At 42.6% G+C, this 21,779-nt stretch overlaps 1 protein-coding gene across 2 annotated transcripts; it reads right to left on the bottom strand.

Annotated features, from left to right (window-relative positions):
* Window positions 1–2,317: 2,317 nt before the first annotated feature.
* On the bottom strand, window positions 2,318–20,757 carry LOC138046130 (keratin-associated protein 16-1-like). Of its 2 annotated transcripts, XM_068892811.1 has the most exons (9): window positions 20,522–20,757; window positions 18,816–18,957; window positions 14,780–15,442; window positions 7,662–8,090; window positions 6,758–7,171; window positions 5,589–6,002; window positions 4,412–4,825; window positions 3,252–3,665; window positions 2,318–2,761 (listed from the first exon to the last, which is right to left on the bottom strand). In XM_068892811.1, the coding sequence occupies exons 2-9, from the start codon at window positions 18,940–18,942 to the stop codon at window positions 2,493–2,495; spliced, it is 3,144 nt and encodes a 1,047-aa protein (XP_068748912.1). In that variant the 5' UTR covers window positions 18,943–18,957; window positions 20,522–20,757; the 3' UTR covers window positions 2,318–2,492. The 2 variants fall into 2 exon arrangements, with proteins under 2 accessions (XP_068748912.1, XP_068748918.1); XM_068892817.1 differs by lacking the exons at window positions 14,780–15,442; window positions 18,816–18,957; window positions 20,522–20,757 and adding an exon at window positions 11,296–11,715.
* Window positions 20,758–21,779: the final 1,022 nt, after the last annotated feature.

Raw genomic sequence — 21,779 nt, 5'->3', positions numbered from 1 at the left:
AGGTAAATCGCTCTAAAAAGGCAAAGAATACACAGGAGTCGTGCAGGCCTGTCACAATTTTTTACTTTCTGAAAAAGATAACAAAACAGTGAAAAGTTTAAAAAAGGAAACGCAACAGTCATTTCTGGTTACTTACCTGCTGCTCATTGCATACAGGTAGGCCTTTCATTATCTAGCCTCTTCCAGGCGTTCAGTTAGTCAGAGCGCAGAGCTGAAAACAGCGCGCGAAAAAAATAAAAAAAAGCGCGGCCCGAGCGCTTTTTTTATTTTTTTCGCAGGCTTGGTTATTAAAAGCAGTGAAAAGTTTAAAGAAGGAAACGCAACGATCATTTCTGGATACTTACCTGCTGCTCATTGCATACAGGTAGGCCTTTCATGATCTAGCCTCTTCGCACGCTGTTTTCTGCGCTGCGCCCTGACTAACTGAACGCCTGGAAGAGGCTATTCATGATCTTTTCTGTAATGTTTACTTTCTGCGTTAATTATTATTTAACAAATTAATAGTTAATACAAAAACGCCTTTGCAAAGTGGGTGGGATAGGGATTCCCAAGCAAAAAAGGGTGGGATGGCGAGATTAACGGGAAAAAATGGGTGGGAAAGTGGGATTTGAGAAGCCTATTGAGGACCCTCTTTGTCTTGACAGGCGTCAATTGACCATAACATGGATATGTACGCAGACCAAGCCGTGTACCTCTGTCGACCCATTAGCGAGGGCAAGGGGGGGGCAAAAGTTGATCATTAACCTTACTGTAACAAGTTTTAAAAATACAGTCAAACCTGTATATAACGGTCCTGTATATAGCGGTCACCCCGTGTATAACGGTCACTGAACAACTTCTCAAAAATCACTCCTTATATTTGCTGTTAAGTTGACCTGCATATAGCGGTCACCTGTATATAACGGACGCGGTCACCCTGTAGACTTCTTGAATCCACGATTTCATTGTCTTTTATCCGTATATGACGGTCACAGAATTGGGCTAACATCAAAAATACTTACATAGCAGCCCCCAACGCGTGGGGTCTCACAAAAATCCAAATACTATCAGTACTAAAGACATTTCATCGCATCTAGGTCCAACACATGCCTGCAGCAGATAACATTAAAGTGCCATCGCTTTCAAACTAGTTACTGTAACTAGCTGTAACTGTAACAACACAACCGTACCAAAATGTTTTTCACTTTCGTCATAGTTCCCTGATTATAGCATTGTACTGTACTTATCAAGTCAACAGCCGCTGTTTTACACTGTTTTATTGACCAAGACAGCGCTAGACATCGCTAGACATCGGTATTAGCTTCCGATGCGGCCGCTCACAGAAGAAATCGTCACCCTCAAAAATGTATTCCCACGGAATCTCGAGACCACACCCACCTCCTATGTTAATTTGCTTTCCATTTATGACGACTTTCCCACAGTTGGTTTTTCTTTGGTTTTGGTTTGGGCCTTTTTATCATGTTTGTTGCGTTCCTGTTACTCGTTATTGTCAACAAAACGTAATTTGAGTGATTATTTGCACATAAAGCTACCGCAGCGCTGCAGATTTTCTGTCGGGGTTAAATCGGGTTAAATTTTGTCGGGACATCAGCTTGTCGCACACTAGCCGATTTTTTGTCGCGACTAACCGCGTTAAGTCTTGGCCGAGTCGAACTCCGCCACGTTGAAAAGACGCTTGTTCACGTGACTCTCATGGAAACGCCTCATTGGTTGAGGTACGCGCGAGCCCCGACAAATTGTCTTGGTCCACCGCACACTAGCCGACAAGGCCCGACAAGACGTTTTGAGATCTGGCACTGTCAGATATCGCCCGACAAGCCCCGATTTTGTCGCAGACTTGTCTGAATTCACCGCACACTAGCCGACAAGTGAAGATTTTTTGTCGGCCGACAAAAAATCGGCTAGAGTGCGGCGGCCTTAAAAATGCTATTCATTGACTTCCAGGGGAGTTTAAAGGAAGAGCAGTCACCCTGTACATAACGGTCACCTGGCCATTTCTCAAGGGCGACCGGTATGTACAGGTATGACTGTATCTGAAGGTGGGAACACTTGGGCTCAAACGTCCTTAAGCAGTAAATTCTTGTTAAACATGTAAAATGTAATGCCTCTTTTCTGACCTTAAATTTATTTTCAATTAATATATGGTGGTCACCCAACTAGTTTAGCTCTTTAGTTATTTTGGGTGACCAGCAACTGTATGTATTTTTAATTTATTTCTGGTTTAATTTGTATTTAATTTCATTTTACAGTTCAAATAAACCTTGTTGTTGTTGTTGTTGTTGTTGTTGTTAAAAAGCCAAAAATTAATATAGATGCGTTTTGTCATTTTTTGGGCCTTTATTTCTTACCTTGCTTTAATAGTTACAATCCATCACAAGCGTGCAACAGCAACTGAGATAATAGCGAAAATCATGAAAAAACTTTAACCCAACCTTCACCATAAAATACGTCAGCTAAACACAACAGCAAGACACCAAGTATAATCAGAAGGCTTAAAAATCCACATACTCTTTGGTGCACCCGTCTTTATTAATAGTACAACCTTGCTCGCACGTCTCTGCCTCACTCGAACACTGCAGTGCACAGTTGCCTTTGGTACACCTCTGTTCACATGTGGTACCGTGGCATTCCAGACCGCATCCTCCACCAGTGCAGCTCTGCTCACAAGTGTCAGCCTTACAGATTACTGAGGCGCAGTTACCAGAGGTACAGCTGCATTCACATTTTGTGGACGCTTCACATGTCATGTTACAATTTCCACCTGAGAAAACGTAAGAACTGATTTAACAAACTTGAAATATTTTGATATCGTTATTGTCATTCTCTGCGCCCGTGCACACTACAATGCGTGAAATGTGAAAACACAGCGTCATTTCTACGGATAAGCCTAGCCTCCACACTAGTCCATCACGAAGACGGAGCTTTCTCAAAAGCGCTTTTTAAGCCAGAAGCATTTAAAAAGGCTGGCTTTGTGTTTTAGTGTGCACAAAATGACAAAAAAAACATTTTGAAAATAAAGCTTTTCCGAAAGCGATGACGTTAGCTTAATCACATGATTGATCAAAGTTTCCTTGCCAAGGACTTCCTCAAACACAACTCCAAACTGGCCAAGTATTTCTTGGGAGCTTTTGTATCGTATCGAATCCTATCGTATATTGAGGGAGAAGGCTTTAGTGAACTCCACGAAACTGAGCCCTCCCCAACGTAGTCCGACAACTAAAACAGTTACAAAATTCATTTTGGATCATTACCTGTGCAACTCTGTTCACACGAATGATATGCATCCGAGTTGAAGCATTGCAGCGTGCAGCCCCCTCCAGTGCAACTCTGGATACAAACGCCATCCTCCACGTGGTCACACTCCGGCGCAAGGGCTTCTGTTGTAGGAGCCTCTGTTGAAAAATCGACATACTCTTTGGTGCATCCGTCTTTGTTAATTGTACAACCCTGCTCGCACGTCTGTGCCTCACTCGAACACTGCAGTTCGCAGTTGCCTTTGGTACACCTCTGTTCACATGTGGTACCGTGGCATTCCAGACCGCATCCTCCACCAGTGCAGCTCTGCTCACAAGTGTCAGCCTTACAGATTACTGAGGCGCAGTTACCAGAGGTACAGCTGCATTCACATTTTGTGGACGCTTCACATGTCATGTTACAATTTCCACCTGAGAAAACGTAAGAACTGATTTAACAAACTTGAAATATTTGATATCGTTATTGTCATTCTCTGCGCCCGTGCACACTACAATTAACTTAATTTCATCTCTTTAGGGAAACACATAACTTAGATTTGCATTAATTAATTGCTTATATATTCTTATTTATATGTCAATTATTGTTCTTTGTATTTTTTATTTAATTTGTAACTGAAAAACACTTTTTAGGGAGTTGCAATAATATATGTATGTATGTATGTATGTATGTATGTATGTATGCATGCATGCATGCATGCATGCATGCATGCATGCATGTATGTATGTATGTATGTATGTATGTATGTATGTATGCGAGAAATTTGAAAACACAGCGTCATTTCTACAGATAGGCCTAGCCTCCACACTAGTCCATCACAAAGACGGAGCTTTTTCAAAAACGCTTTTTAAACCAGAAGCATTTAAAAAGGCTGGCTTTGTGATTTAGTGTGCACAAAATGACAAAAAAAACGTTTTGAAAATAAAGCTTTTCCGAAAGCGATGACGTTAGCTTAATCACATGATTGATCAAAGTTTCCTTGCCAAGGACTTCCTCAAACACAACTCCAAACTGGCCAAGTATTTCTTGGGAGCTTTTGTATCGTATCGAATCCTATCGTATATTGAGGGAGAAGGCTTTAGTGAACTCCACGAAACTGAGCCCTCCCCAACGTAGTCCGACAACTAAAACAGTTACAAAATTCATTTTGGATCATTACCTGTGCAACTCTGTTCACACGAATGATATACATCCGAGTTGAAGCATTGCAGCGTGCAGCCCCCTCCAGTGCAACTCTGGATACAAACGCCATCCTCCACGTGGTCACACTCAGGTGCAGGGGCTTCTGTTGTAGGAGCCTCTGTTGAAAAATCGACATACTCTTTGGTGCATTCGTCTTTGTTAATTGTACAACCTTGCTCACACGTCTCTGCCTCACTCGAACACTGCAGTGCACAGTTGCCTTTGGTACACCTCTGTTCACATGTGGTACCGTGGCATTCCAGACCGCATCCTCCACCAGTGCAGCTCTGCTCACAAGTGTCAGCCTTACAGATAACTGAGGCGCAGTTACCAGAGGTACAGCTGCATTCACATTTTGTGGACGCTTCACATGTCATGTTACAATTTCCACCTGAGAAAACGTAAGAACTGATTTAACAAACTTGAAATATTTTGATATCGTTATTGTCATTCTCTGCGCCCGTGCACACTACAATTAACTTAATTTCATCTCTTTAGGGAAACACATAACTTAGATTTGCATTAATTAATTGCTTATATATTCTTATTTATATGTCAATTATTGTTCTTTGTATTTTTTATTTAATTTGTAACTGAAAAACACTTTTTAGGGAGTTGCAATAATATATGTATGTATGTATGTATGTATGTATGTATGTATGTATGTATGTATGTATGTATGTATGTATGTATGTATGCATGCATGCATGCATGCATGTATGTATGTATGTATGTATGTATGTATGTATGCGAGAAATTTGAAAACACAGCGTCATTTCTACAGATAGGCCTAGCCTCCACACTAGTCCATCACAAAGACGGAGCTTTTTCAAAAACGCTTTTTAAACCAGAAGCATTTAAAAAGGCTGGCTTTGTGATTTAGTGTGCACAAAATGACAAAAAAAACGTTTTGAAAATAAAGCTTGTCCGAAAGCGATGACGTTAGGTTAATCACATGATTGATCAAAGTTTCCTTGCCAAGGACTTCCTCAAACACAACTCCAAACTGGCCAAGTATTTCTTGGGAGCTTTTGTATCGTATCGAATCCTATCGTATATTGAAGGAGAAGGCTTTAGTGAACTCCACGAAACTGAGCCCTCCCCAACGTAGTCCGACAACTAAAACAGTTACAAAATTCATTTTGGATCATTACCTGTGCAACTCTGTTCACACGAATGATATACATCCGAGTTGAAGCATTGCAGCGTGCAGCCCCCTCCAGTGCAACTCTGGATACAAACGCCATCCTCCACGTGGTCACACTCAGGTGCAGGGGCTTCTGTTGTAGGAGCCTCTGTTGAAAAAGCGACATACTCTTTGGTGCATCCGTCTTTGTTAATTGTACAACCTTGCTCACACGTCTCTGCCTCACTCGAACACTGCAGTGCACAGTTGCCTTTGGTACACCTCTGTTCACATGTGGTACCGTGGCATTCCAGACCGCATCCTCCACCAGTGCAGCTCTGCTCACAAGTGTCAGCCTTACAGATAACTGAGGCGCAGTTACCAGAGGTACAGCTGCATTCACATTTTGTGGACGCTTCACATGTCATGTTACAATTTCCACCTGAGAAAACGTAAGAACTGATTTAACAAACTTGAAATATTTTGATATCGTTATTGTCATTCTCTGCGCCCGTGCACACTACAATTAACTTAATTTCATCTCTTTAGGGAAACACATAACTTAGATTTGCATTAATTAATTGCTTATGTATTCTTATTTATATGTCAATTATTGTTCTTTGTATTTTTTATTTAATTTGTAACTGAAAAACCCTTTTTAGGGAGTTGCAATAATATATGTATGTATGTATGTATGTATGTATGTATGTATGTATGTATGTATGTATGCATGCATGCATGCATGTATGTATGTATGTATGTATGTATGTATGTATGTATGTATGTATGTATGCGAGAAATTTGAAAACACAGCGTAATTTCTACATATAGGCCTAGCCTCCACACTAGTCCATCACAAAGACGGAGCTTTTTCAAAAACGCTTTTTAAACCAGAAGCATTTAAAAAGGCTGGCTTTGTGATTTAGTGTGCACAAAATGACAAAAAAAACGTTTTGAAAATAAAGCTTTTCCGAAAGCGATGACGTTAGGTTAATCACATGATTGATCAAAGTTTCCTTGCCAAGGACTTCTTCAAACACAACTCCAAACTGGCCAAGTATTTCTTGGGAGCTTTTGTATCGTATCGAATCCTATCGTATATTGAGGGAGAAGGCTTTAGTGAACTCCACGAAACTGAGCCCTCCCCAACGTAGTCCGACAACTAAAACAGTTACAAAATTCATTTTGGATCATTACCTGTGCAACTCTGTTCACACGAATGATATACATCCGAGTTGAAGCATTGCAGCGTGCAGCCCCCTCCAGTGCAACTCTGGATACAAACGCCATCCTCCACGTGGTCACACTCAGGTGCAGGGGCTTCTGTTGTAGGAGCCTCTGTTGAAAAATCGACATACTCTTTGGTGCATCCGTCTTTGTTAATTGTACAACCTTGCTCACACGTCTCTGCCTCACTCGAACACTGCAGTGCACAGTTGCCTTTGGTACACCTCTGTTCACATGTGGTACCGTGGCATTCCAGACCGCATCCTCCACCAGTGCAGCTCTGCTCACAAGTGTCAGCCTTACAGATAACTGAGGCGCAGTTACCAGAGGTACAGCTGCATTCACATTTTGTGGACGCTTCACATGTCATGTTACAATTTCCACCTGAGAAAACGTAAGAACTGATTTAACAAACTTGAAATATTTTGATATCGTTATTGTCATTCTCTGCGCCTGTGCACACTACAATGCGTGAAATGTGAAAACACAGCGTCATTTCTACGGATAAGCCTAGCCTCCACACTAGTCCATCACGAAGACGGAGCTTTCTCAAAAGCGCTTTTTAAGCCAGAAGCATTTAAAAAGGCTGGCTTTGTGTTTTAGTGTGCACAAAATGACAAAAAAAACATTTTGAAAATAAAGCTTTTCCGAAAGCGATGACGTTAGCTTAATCACATGATTGATCAAAGTTTCCTTGCCAAGGACTTCCTCAAACACAACTCCAAACTGGCCAAGTATTTCTTGGGAGCTTTTGTATCGTATCGAATCCTATCGTATATTGAGGGAGAAGGCTTTAGTGAACTCCACGAAACTGAGCCCTCCCCAACGTAGTCCGACAACTAAAACAGTTACAAAATTCATTTTGGATCATTACCTGTGCAACTCTGTTCACACGAATGATATACATCCGAGTTGAAGCATTGCAGCGTGCAGCCTCCTCCAGTGCAACTCTGGATACAAACGCCATCCTCCACGTGGTCACACTCAGGCGCAGGGGCTTCTGTTGTAGGGGCCTCTGTTGCAGGAGCCTCTGTTGAAAAACCGATATACTCTTTGGTGCATCCGTCTTCGTTAATTGTACAACTCTGCTCGCACGTCTGTGCCTCACTCGAACACTGCAGTGCACAGTTGCCTTTGGTACAGCCCTGTTCACATGTGGTACCGTGGCATTCCAGACCGCATCCTCCACCAGTGCAGCTCTGCTCACAAGTGTCAGCCTTACAGATAACTGAGGCGCAGTTACCAGAGGTACAGCTGCATTCACATTTTGTGGACGCTTCACATGTCATGTTACAATTTCCATCTGAGGAAACGTAAGAACTGATTTAACAAACTTGAAATATTTTGATATCGTTATTGTCATTCTCTGCGCCTGTGCACACTACAATGCGAGAAATGTGAGGCCTAGCCTCCACACTAGTCCATCACGAAGATGGAACTTTTCAAAAAAGCTCTTTAAACCAGAAGAATTTAAAAAGGCTGGCTTTGTGTTTGAGTGTGCTCAAAATGACAAAAAAAAATTGAAAATAAAGCTTTTCCGAAAGCGATGACGTTAGGTTAATCACATGATTGATTTCCTTGCCATGGACTTCCTCAAACAAAAATCCAAACTGGCCAAATATTTCTTGGGAGCCTTTGCATCGTATCGAATCGTATCGTATATTGAAGGAGAAGGCTTTAGTGGAGTCTTCTCCACGAAACTGAGCCCTCCCCAACGTAGTCCGACAACTAAAACAGTTATTAAATTCATTTTGGATCATTACCTGTGTGTTGTGTTCTGTCAATAACTGTGTCCTTTTAAGATAACTAATAATGAACGAATTGAATCTACATCACAAAACCGCTTTCCCGTTCCACGTGTAATCTCCTCGTCCCGCTCCAATGCAATTACCCATAAGGTCACGTGACCGACACAACATCCCTCCTTTTCTTTTCAAAATAAAACTTAATCATCTTAAACTAGATACTATCGATCAACGCAACTGCAATTATGTCCAGAGGTTTCAGCTTTACACGGCTAATTTCCTTATCTCCATTGTTCGCACTGTTTCTTTCTTTCTTTCTTTTCTTTCACAAGTCGTTCATTCCTTTGAAAGGCTAATACTCTATCAGTCTTCTTTCTGGGTCATTCCCATTCACCATAGCGATTTGGGGGACGCCTGTCCCGTTGCGGCCTCTGCTGTAATTCATTGTCCTCCAGTAACTCGAGTTGATGATCACTGTTAACACTTTGCTCTTCTCTGGGGGTGAACTTCTTTACTTTTGTGACGTTCCTTTGGTATTGGACTTTCTCAGGTGACTGTATTACGACACTATTGCCCTTCTTCTCGACGATTTCGTAAGGCTCACTTTCAAATTTGGCTGACAACTTGTCTGACTTCTTCTTCTTTAGGAGCACTTGGTCGCCAGTCTGAAGGTCATTTGCTTGAGCATCCCTTCGTTCATCTGCATATGTTTTCGCTTTTATCTTCTTTTCCCAGTCACGATCTCGTAGCTCACCATCATTTACCGTAGTTTCGCGCAACTCAGGCATCTTTGTGCGAATCTTGCGACCAAACAATAACTCCGCAGGGCAAACTCCTGTGAGAGTGTGAGGAGTTGTTCTGTACGTTGCAAGGTAGTGAACAAGCTCTTTCCTCCAATTTTTCCCTTCTGCTTGTGCAATCCTCATGCTCTTGAGTAAACTTCGGTTCTGGCGCTCCACTTCACCATTTGCTTGTGCCCATTGTGGCGTAACCTTGCGGTGTAGGATACCATTACCAACAAGATAGTGCTCAAATTCTTCAGACCGGAATTGTGGTTCGTTGTCGCTCGTTATGGTTACTGGCAGCCCATGAACAGCGAATATCTTCTCAAGGCGTGAAATGATCTGGGATGCAGTAACTGACATCAAGATTTCCACTTCATAGTACCTAGAGTAATAGTCAATGACAACAAGTAGGTACTCCCCTGTTGGCATCGGTCCCAGAAGATCCAAGGATAAGTCTTGCCATTTGCCAAGTGGCAGCTCAGTAGGCATCAACGGCTCTGGTGGGGTTGCTTGTCCAACTAATTGACATCCATGACATGACCTTACATACTGTTCAGCATCTTTGTCGATACCGGGCCACCATACTTTGGTCCTCAGTCTCAGTTTCGTAGCAACAATTCCAACATGTCCCTCGTGTGGAATAGCTAGTACTTGCTGTCTCAGACTTTGAGAAATAACAATGCGTGTTCCACGCAAGACCACTTTGCCGATGGCACACAGTTCTTCTTTCACTGGAATATATCTAACACATTCTTTGCTGTTCCAGACACCTTCACGAATGCATCGCCTTACACCACTCAGTTCAGCATCACGGTGGGAATGTTCCTCTACTTCTCGGGTTGTTATGGCTTTTGGGGTGGCCGTCTGAGCTATAAACCGTACATATTCTTCTGCAACGTTCCTCGTTTTCTCCTCGTCTTGACTGGGCCTACAGCTCAATCGAGAGAGAGAATCTGCTATGTTCTCGCTACCAGGCTTGTATTCAATGCTGTAATCAAAAACTTGCATACGCAGTACCCAGCGTTCAATGCGGGCAGGGGGTCTCGACTTCTTCGAGTACAAACATTCCAATGGCTTGTGATCAGTTACAAGGTGAAACTTGACCCCATATAAGTAAGTGTGAAAACGTTCACAAGCCCATACGATTGCTAGCGCCTCGCGCTCTGTCTGACTGTATCTGCGTTCCACTTCTGTCAAACTTCGACTGGCATACATGATGACCCTGAATTCTCCCTGCTGTTTCTGGACGAGAACGGAGCCCAACCCAACAGGGCTTGCATCAGTGATTACACGAGTCTCGGCATCTTTGTCATAGTACCATAGAATCTCTGCTCGGGCCAGTTCATTTTTCAGCTTCTGAAATGCTGCTGCTTGCTCTGGTCCCCATTGGAACTCAACATCCTCCTTTTGGGACTACAACTACAGGGCTGACCCACTGAGATGGACTGTTTACTTTCTCAATGATGTCCATGCTCTGAAGCTCGTCTAATTTCTTCTCGATTTTGTCTCTAAGATTGAATGGTGGTCGGCGAAGTGGCTGAACTATGGGTGCCACATCCTCTTTTACATGCAACTTCAGCTGGTATCCTTTTAGCTTTCCTACTCCCGTAAAACAATCTTTGAATTCTTCTACAATGTCACTACTTATGGAGTTTATGAGACTTCCGATCTGAAGCACTCCAAGCTCGGTTGCTGTACTTCTCCCCAACAGGGGTTGTCCCTGCCCTTCGATCACCACAAACTCTGCCCTACAAACTCTGTCACCCAGGGCTACTCTCGCTTCAAAAACAACCAATAACTTTTAAAGGCACACTACTGCCGTACGCATAGAGCTTCTTCTCACACTTTCGGGATTTGCATTCGACCTTCTGGGATTTTAGCTCCTCCCATGTCCCTTTATCAATCACATTAGTGCTCGCCCCAGAATCAATAAGCATTCGTACAGAAATCCCTCCAACTAACACATTTATCATCCCACCTGCATTTCCGCTGCTCACAGTGAATGCGTACTCATCGTCATCACTCTCGGCTCTCAAGTTGCTATCATCAATCGAGTTCACATTCGATCTTCTTTTGTTTTGCACATCTCGTGCAGAAAATCCTTTGTTTTTGGTGACAGTTTTGGTTTGGCAAACCTTAGCAAAATGTCCTATCTTGTGACACCTCTGACACTCAGCGTTCCTCGCCGGACAACAACTGTCACGACTAAGATGACCCTCTCTGTCACAACGATAACATCTGGCTTTGGTTTCTTTCACTTTGAACTGGTCAGCGGTTCCTCCTTGTTCGATACGATTAACTTGTTGACGATCTTCATCCGCACCAGTCATCGCTTTCAACTGAATATCTACTGCCTCAAAAGATCGAGCGATTTCTTGCACTTTTTCCAGAGTTAGATGGGTTCCCTTCAGCAATAGTTTCCGCCGCAAGTCGGCTGATCTGCACTTGTCGATGACCTGATCACGAATCGGCTCATCTGCGTTATCGGCAGGTTTGTTTTGCAGGTTGCAGGTTGCAGGTTGCGGGTTGAAATTTAATTATAACTGGGAAACCGCTGGCACTAAAAAGAAACATACAAGCGGTAGACTTACCGTGACTGTTACATGGCGCTGTTTACGATCACTCAGTAAGATGGCTTCCATCGAAGCGATTGGAGAGTATATTCCTATGATTTTAAGCCTTCAATGAATTATTGGTTTTGAAAAAACATCTGAAATATCATCTGAAATAGCTGCTGAATTTGGTGTCTTCCCTGTGAGTACCAAACTGAAAGCAGAGTGAGCTTGAGCTAACATATTCCGTCGGTTTAAATCTTGTATTATTTCATTTCTTTATTTATTTGCTTCATTTGTGATGGCAATCTTCTGTTGTTGAAGGGAAGACCCGAGCCAAATCTGGAATCGATGGAAACATCTATGGATGGAGCGACCATCCAGATGGCTTTGAAGAGACTTTGCTGGTCTCAGCGTGTCGATCGCAGCGATCGATAACTACTTATAGCGGATCGAATCAATAACCTGACATTAAAGAGGGTGACACCTATTACTATGGAAGCAAGGAATATTCAAGTTAAGCCTACTTCCAAAAGTAAAGAGAATACTTCTATATCTGCCTCAAGCAAATGATGAAATTCGTTGGCATTCCTTATTTGTATTGCTATGAAAACCTGTGAAAGACGCCAACTCCTTTATGTAAGAACCCCTGACGAGTATATAGGTTATTAATTATTTTTAGTGCCAGCGGTTTTCCAGTTATAATTAAATTTCAACCTGCAACCTGCAAAAAAAACCTGCCGCTGCGTTATCCCAATTACAATTTTCCGCTTGGCGTCGTAATCGAGTAATAAATTGATCGACCGTCTCTCCTTCCTCCTGTTTGAGATTTCTGAAGACATGTCTTTCGTATGGCTCGTTTAACTGCGCGCTAAAATGAGCATCGAGTGTTCGTAGGGCTTTCTGATATTCGTCAGCATTGTCTTCTCCTGCATCTGCCGGCGGTCCTGGATCTTGAAGGGTTTCGAACAATTCTTGCACTTCTGTGCCTGCACACTGTAACAGCAAACCTTTTTTTCGAGCACTGTTGGTGATTCCTTTTGCCAAGATATAGTATTCCAACGATTTTTTTCCACTTTTTCCACCGGGGAGCCACCGATGTAATGGCGCCTTTACAGTCGAACGGCAAGATTCCTCCGAATTCAACACTTGCCGCTGTCATGTTGATCTATGCGAAGGTACTGAACATCCTCGTCGCCAGTGTTGTGTTCTGTCAATAACTGTGTCCTTTTAAGCTAACTAATAATGAACGAATTGAATCTACATCACAAAACCGCTTTCCCGTTCCACGTGTAATCTCCTCGTCCCGCTCCAATGCAATTACCCATAAGGTCACGTGACCGACACAACACTGTGCAACTCTGTTCACACGAATGATAAACATCCGAGTTGAAGCATTGCTCGGGACTATCCACTGTGTCCCGCAAGAACCATTTTCCCGAAAGCCATATAATTAATTAATTAATCCTTTATAGAACAACTACTGGGCTTAGACACCCACTGTGTCCCGCAAGAAAACGTTTTCTGAAAGCCATATAATAAGACCTCATTGAACAAACTTGTTTCGTCAAGATGACTGGATATTAGCCTCGTTTAGGGGGGGGGGTGTTTATTCATGGAGCTCGACTCTGTCTCGGTCCATAAACACGCAAAAAAAAGAACTCGACCAACATCCAGCGATCTTGACCCCCGGGGGGGGGGGGGGTACTCCCTTATAAGGGCTTAATGGAGACGTGCGGCCAGCCAGGGTATGTTTTTCGGGATTTTTGTCTTAAACAGGGTATCGAATTTAGCATTTTTTGTCTTAATCAGGGTGTCGATTTATGAATTTTTGTCTTAAACAGGACGTCTTTTCTTGGACGATAACCAGCAGAATTTTACAAGCGCTTGTTAATTAATATTCGGGTTAGATGTCTTACACAGGGTATTAAAAAATTAGAATTCTGTCTTAAACAGGGTAGGAAAATCAGCGATATTTGTCTTAAACAGGGTCAGGGTATGAAAGGCCGCGCCGCACCTCCCTACCCAGGTATATATCGAGTACCCCCCCGGTCTTGACCTCACACTTGGCCTTGCTCACCAAGAGTCTCTCGGTTGCTCGGTGGTTAGAGATTGGAGGAGGAGAGCGGGCTTTATTTGATGTCACTTTAAAGACTTCTAATATAACACAATATTGATATTTAGCAATTATTGAATGAGGCTGAGTAGGATATGAGGAGTTCTGCAGACCAAGGTGTTATCCACAGAGGCCGAAGGCCGAGATGGATAACAGAATTCTGTATAATTCTTTATATCGTACGAAAGCCGAATTCAATAATTGCTTTATTATTCATTCAATATTTCCCAGTTTCTAAAGGAGTTTAGTCATTTCCGCTCACCAAAGATAAGACAACCTCGGCCCAGGGTTTCTCGGTCAACGGTTCAATAATCTGCAACGGGCTGCACTTTTGACGTCATCGGTTCAATAATCTGCAGCGGGCTGCACTTTTGAGGTCATTGATTCAATATTTGGTCAACGGCAGCTGGTTATAGTGAACTATACGTGTGGCTTTAACCAATCAGAAACGGGGAAATATTTTGAATGAATAATAATATCACATATGAAGCTAGTAAAATGGCTTAGTACACCTGAAGTCCACTGTAAGCTCAATGGATAGAAAGGGCAAACGGTATCTATATATCGGAGGTCATGGGTACCACTCATGTGGGCGACTCAGAATTTTTCCCAGCAGCTCGTGAAAAAAAATCTATATTTTTGTTATCATTGCAACTTTCTCATTGGAGCAATTCTTGTACAAAGCGGCCTACACAAATGCAATTGACAAATTCATTGCCTGGATTAACCAGTAGTAGTCAGATTAGTCTAGTGGGACTAAACAGAGAGAGATAAACTCAATGGAGAATCTTTACCTGTGCAACTCTGTAGACACGAATGATATTTATCCGAGTTAAAGCATTCCAGCGTGCAGCCCCCTCCAATGCAACGCTGCCTACAAACGCCATCCTCCACGTCGTCACACTCCGGCGCAGAAACTTTTGTTGTAGGGGCCTGAGTCGAAAGAGTTTCTGTTGTAGGGGCGAGAGTCGTAGGGGCTTCTGTTGTAGGGGCCTCAGTTGTTGGGGCTTCTGTTGTAGGGGCCTCAGTTGTTGGAGCTGCTGTTGTAGGGGCCACAGTTGTTGGAGCTGCTGTTGTAGGGGCCTCAGTTGTTGGAGCTGCTGTTGTAGGGGCCTCAGTTGTTGGGGCTTCTGTTGTAGGGGCCACAGTTGTTGGAGCTGCTGTTGTAGGGGCATCAGTTGTTGGAACTTCTGTTGTAGGTACCTTAGTTGTTGGGGCTTGTGGGGCCTCTGTTTGAGTTGTTAGAGCTGTTGGAGACTGGAAATATTCTTTTTCGCAATCATTAAACTGGCCACAATTCTGCTTGCACTTTTTTGCATTTTCAGGGCATTTGAGTAGGCAGTTTCCTTCCTTGCAAACTTGTTTACATTTTTCACCAAAGCATTTCAAAGTGCATCCTTTAGCAAGGCAAGTCTGTTGACAACTCTTGGCGTAGCATGTCATGACACGATTTGTCCCTGAATAATAATAATAATAATAATAATAATAATTAACAGTTGTATCTCCCACATTTCATGTGAATATGATCAAATGCGCGTAGCAAACAAATATTACACAAATTAAACATAACAAGTTACGAATCTCAGCTGGTGTCAGGCTCAAAGTCTTCAGTAAGCCGAGTTGCTTTCACCTCCGTTTCAAAACGAGTCTTTTCTTCCTTTTATATGATTGTGAGTGTTTCTTACACGTTCATTGTCTCACAAATCAAATTCATTTCCGTATCAAGGGTTATGCACCAACACTCACTTTTAAACAGAGGTATGAGAAACTCCGAAATGTTTTAATAATAGCTAAATAATTTCAGTTACACTGAAAGGTTTGCATATTAGTCATGCAACACGTTCGAATGGTATACCGCTGATTACCGTTTCCTCGTATTTTTCACGGACTCCATGTTTTCCCGCGCGTGCAACTAGCTACATGTTTTCCTGCGTTTGCCACTGGCCACATGCTTTTCTGCGCCTACCACTGGCTACATGTTTTCCTGCGCTTTTCACTGGCTACATGTTTTCCCGCTCGCCACTAGCTACATGTTTTCTTGCGCGTTTCACTGGAGACTTGTTTTTCTGCGCTTGCCACTGGCTACATATTTTCCAGCGCTGGCAACTGGCTACATTTTTTTCCTGCGCTTTTAACTTGCTATATGTTTTCCAGCACTTGCTACTAGCTACATGTTTACCTGCGCTTGCCATTAGCTACATGTTTTCCTGCGCTTTTCACTGGCTACATATTTTCCCGCGCTTGGCACGGGTTACATGTTTTCCTGCACTTGCCAATAGTTACATGTTTTCCTGCGCTTATCACTGGCTACATGTTTTCCTGCGCTTTTCACTGGCTACATGTTTTCCCGCGTTTGCCAATAGCTACATGTTTTTCTGCGCTTCTCACTGGCTACATGTTTTCCTGCGCTTGCCACTGGCTACATGTTTTCCTGCGCTTGCCACTGGCTACATGTTTTTTTGCCCTTGCCAATGGTTACATGTTTTCCTGCGCCTTTTACTGGCTACATGTTTTTCCGCGCTTGCCACTGGCTACATGTTTTCCTGCGCTTTTTACTGGCTACATGTCTTTTTGTGCGCTTGCCACTAGCTACATTTTTTCTGCTCTTGCCACCGGCTACATGTTTTTCCGCGCTTTTTACTAGCTACATGTTTCTTTTGCGCTTGCCACTAGCTACATGTTTTCCAGCGCTTGCCACTGGTACATGTTTACCTGCGCTTGCCACTAGCTACATGTTTTAATGCGCTTTTCACTGGCTACATGTTTTTTCGCGCTTGCCACTAGCTTCATGTTTTCTTGCGCTATTCACTGGCTACATGTTTTTCCGCGCTTGCCAATAGCTACATGTTTTCTTGCGCTGTTCACTGGCTACATGTTTTACCGCGCTTGAAACGGGCTACATGTTTTCCCGCGCTTGCCACCAGCTACATGTTTTCCTGCCGTTTTTACTTGCTACTTGTTTTTCCGCGCTTGTCACTAACTACATGTTTTCCAGCGCTTTTCACTGGCTAAATGTTTTACTGCACTTTTCACTTACTACATATTTTCCTGCGCTTGTCACTGGCTACATGTTTTTCCGCGCTTGCCACTAGCTGTATGTTTTCCTGCGCTTGCCATTGGCTACATCTTTCTTGCGCTTTTCACTTGCTATATGTTTTCTGATGCTTGTTACTAGCTACATGTTTTCACGCGCTTGCCAATAGCTACATGTTTTCCTGCGCTTTTCAGTGCCTAGATGTTTTCCCGCTCGCCACTAGCTACACGTTTTTTTACGCTTTTCACTGGACACTTGTTTTTCCGCGCTTGCCACTGGCTACATATTTTCCAGCGTTGGCAACTGGCTACATTTTTTTCCTGCGCTTTTCACTGACTATATGTTTTCCAGCACTTGCTACTAGCTACATGTTTACCTGCGCCTGCCATTAGCTACATGTTTTCCTGCGCTTTTCGCTGGCTACATGTTTTCCCGGCCTTGCCACTGGCTACATGTTTTCCCGCTTTCCACTGGCTACATGTTTTTCTGCGCTTGCCACTAGCTACATGTTTTACTGCGCTTGCCACTGGCTACAAGTTTTCCTGCACTTTTCACTGGCTACATGTTTTCCCGCGTTTGCTACTAGTTACATGTTTTCCTGCGCTTTTCACTGATTACATGTTTTTCCGCGCTTTTCATTAGCTACATGTTTTTCTGCACTTTTCACTGGCTACATGTTTTCCTGCGTTTGCCACTGGTTACATGTTTTTGGCGCTTTTTACTGGCTATATGTTTTCAAGCGGTTTTCACTAGCTACATGTCTTTCTGCACTTTTCACTGGCTACATGTTTTCCTGCACTTTTCACTGACTACATGTTTTTCCGTGCTTTTCACTTGCTTTTTTTTCTGCGTATCACACTAGCTACATGTTTTCCACTAGCTAATTGTTTTCCTGCGCTTGCCACTAGGTACATGTTTTCCCGCGGTTTCCACTGGCTACATGCTTTCCCGCGCTTGCCACTAGCTACATGTTTTCCACTAGCTAATTGTTTTTCTGCGCTTGCCACTAGCTACATGTTTTCCCGCGGTTGCCACTGGCTACATGTTTTCCCGTGCTTGCCACTAGCTACATGTTTTCTCGTGCTTGCCACTGGCTACATGCTTTTCTTCGCTTGCAACTGGCTTCATGTTTTCCTGCGTCTGCCACTGGCTACATGTTTTCCTGCGCTTGCCACTAGCTACATGTTTTCTAGCGCTTGCCACTGGCTACATCTTTTCCTGCGCTTTTCACTGGCTACATGTTTTCCTGCGGTTTTTACTGGCTACATGTTTTCTGTCGCTTTTTACTTGCTACATGTTTTTCTGCGCTTGCCACTGACTACAAGTTTTTCTGCGCTGTCCACTGGCTACATGTTTTCTAAAACTTGTCACTGGCTAACTCTTTTCCCACACTTGACACTGGCTACATCTTTCCCCGTCTTGCCACTGGCTCCATGGCCTTTTTTCGCTCTGGCTACGTGTTTTCGCAAACGCGTAAAAGGCTACATGACGTCAATATGCGTTTGCCACAGTTTACATATTTTTACGGGCTTGCCACTGGTTACAAATTTTCCCGCGCTAGTCAATGGATACATGTTGCCAGGCGCTTGAAACAGGTCATATGTTTTCTTTCGCTTGCCATTGGCTACATGTTTTCCCGTGTTTGCCACAGGCTACATTTTTTTCTTTGTTTCTTTGAATACAATATTTTTTTTTAGTTCAAGGTTACATGCTTTTTCGTGTTAACCTCATTTAATATTTTTCTAGAGCTATTCATGTTTATAGTCAATCAGTTGAGACATACTCTCACCACTTACTTGAACAGGAAACTTTACATCTATCAAAGTCAGTGGTCTTACAGAACTTTCCACACCATTTGAACAATAACGAGGATGACATCACAATTATGGACGCCGCAGTCAGCAGCCTTAACAGCATTTTCATGCTTCAAGAGAAGATCTGAAACAGAAAAGATAGGACAACATTTCAATAATGACCTCATCATTCAAATCCCGTCAATGGCAATTTTTCCCTAATGAAGAATAGAGTGTATTACATGTAATAGCCTCTGTTTCTTTAATTTTGCCTCCCTAACTCGATTTCAATTTTTTAACGGCCTTTTGAGTTTTCAAGTGCTCTTTTTCTTGCGATAGTATTTAACAAAGAAGTTCGAGTGTTTTTTAACTTACTAGTCCTAGAGGACGAAAACAAACCCAGCTGTACAAACGCAGATGTTTGAATTTCATGAATTTGCCGAGCTTCTTGCGTAATATCGACGAAATCAATCAAATCTTTTTTTTTCACCAGTGATAAAATTTTATTTTCTTCGAATGTCGGTCAGCCAGTGCTCGGTGACCCGGGACAGTTAGTAGAGGCGTCCGAGAAACAGCGAAGAAAATAATGAGTAATCTGCTGTCAAAATTCTTTGATGATTGATTCCACACGGTGAAATGGACAGAAAACACGTAAAGCCCTCAGTGATTGCTATGTGTTAGCTGTAACACATTGAAGTTGAACGGAATCGGGTTTTTACGGCATTTTTCTATTTGGTTGTCTCAGTAGTTTTAGCACTTCGCCGGTATTTTTCTTGATTTAGTCTAGTCTGACTAGTCTTTGTGAAGCCTAATCATACACTTCATTGGAGATAAATAAATTCAGATTTGTCGGCGAAAAATTAAATTGTTCTATTTGACTGGTAAAGATTTAATGAGCCTTTGAACGCATATAGATCTTGTGTAGTACATGTATACGCAAGCCTAGCAAGTTCACACTAGTGAAATCGATAACAACGCAGCACTGAACATAAGGAAAACAACATAAATAGGACGTTATCGAGATGTCGTTATGTTCGGGGCAATGTGAACAGGCTGACGTAATGCATATTAGCAACTCTGAACAGCATGAACATAGCGACCTAAGGAATAATTGATCTTTTCCTCAGGTCGATGTATATCTTTATGTCGATGTTCACATTACCGAGCGATTTTTATGCCGCTAGTGTAACTCTATAGCAGTCACTTTATGAATGCTTTCAGTATTTAAGTGATTTAAATTTCGTTTGCTGAAAAAACGAAACTAAGCTGAATAAACGATTGCTGTACTCAAGAGGCTATGAGAAAAATATCGCCCAAGTGAGCTAAGATTATTTTGCATGACGTGTTTCATATGAATAAACTCAGTTTATTGCGATAACGAGTTTGAAATGTTACTTCAAAATTCCTCTATAGAGAGCTATCGCATCTACGTATTCGTAGGTAGCTACAGCTACTAGTTTTCGTGGCGGATTCTCTTTGATAACGGTCGCCAATCTTTCCAAAGGTACCTGACTTAGGAGATTTATTGGCTACTGAAATAAAAATGAAGACTATCCAACTTTTGGCTTCATGATTCCATTCATGGTCGAGTACGATATAGTTCGGCTTGGTCTCCGCAAAAATAACGCAAAAACATCGAGCAACGCAAAAAAATTAAATAACTTGATGAAACTTGCAAGTTACGTAACAAGGCACTCCTTACAACTTACTTGATCGGCTTCCCAGCGCTGTCTTTTGAGTGAACAATCTGTTAATAGCTGCCGCAGTGAGTGAGCCTGACGCGAACGATCGAAGGTGGGCCTTGCAAGTCTTGCAAACGTCTTTGCGAAACGCAAGGAGTTGTGGTAGCAGTATGATCAAACGCGCAAGAAATTGTGAGCGAATGGAAAATATTAGCATGCGCTGTTTTCCATGTGATTTCTCGCGTTGAAGAATGTTCGGAGGTGAGGTTTACATAGCTGTGTAAATTGCTGTTTTTACGCTTATTGGTGGGTGTTTTACGCTTTTGTTATCCGTTATTACTGCGTAGTGAGTGAGCCTGGACAACAGAAGCATAATAAGCATCAGTCTTGGGGAAACAAAGAAGTTAGTAGGTCTACGGCGCTCGCCGTGATAGAGAGTAATTGTAATTGTTTTGTATGACTGGTCCGCCAAACTAGCAATGCTATTTGCGGACCAGTCTTTTCTGTGCTAGATATTTATTCCATAAATAAAGTTTCTGTTGTTGTTGTTGTTGTAGAGTCAGTTTTCAAAATTTTATCGTTTGCTTACTGTAAATACTAGTTTACATAAATGGTACAAAGTGCTGCCGAAGGGAAGAAGGATGTAAGGAGCGCCAATGCAGGGCAGGGTTGTTCCAATAAAGGACTCAGGATTGTCGGTAACAGTAGCAATAAGCACTTAATGACTGGCCCCAAGAGAAACAGTGAGTTTTGTTTCCCCGAGACCCTCAATGTTCGCCTCGGGGAACATTGAGGTCGAGGGGAAAAATACTCACTCTTTCTAGTAAGGGTCGTTGTAGGAGGTGAAAGTTTTCTTTCCTGTTGTCTTTATTGAACTGTGAACAATTTGATAGTCTCAGAACAAACCAATCAATCGAAGTACGTAGTGTGTTCCCTTTCACATGCTTTGTCTTTATCGAGCTGAAAGCTCAATCGGGCAGCGTGCCCTTTGCAAACGTTTCATTTAAGTAGAAATATTGAGAAAAACTGTCAACTTTCCAAAAATCTTTGAAAATCTTCGGAAAGTGCATTGAAATCTTCGGAAAATCAAAAAGGCGTCAATAGAGGGGGGTGGAACAGGGGGTAAATCTCCCTTCTCCCTACTTTTTGAGCCAATTTCTCCCTCCTCCCTAAATGTCAACTTTTCTTTTTCTCCCTCCTCCCTACTTTCTCCCGCTATTTCTCCCTCCTCCCAACTTTGTTTGGGCCATTTCTCCCTCCTCTCTGTTCCTCCCTCCTCTCTGTT

Source organism: Montipora capricornis, chromosome 1 (assembly GCF_036669925.1).
Source record: "Montipora capricornis isolate CH-2021 chromosome 1, ASM3666992v2, whole genome shotgun sequence".
Taxonomy (NCBI): domain Eukaryota; kingdom Metazoa; phylum Cnidaria; class Anthozoa; order Scleractinia; family Acroporidae; genus Montipora; species Montipora capricornis.
The sequence above is the reverse complement of the archived record's forward strand: the minus strand, read 5'-3'. Positions and strand labels throughout refer to the sequence as shown.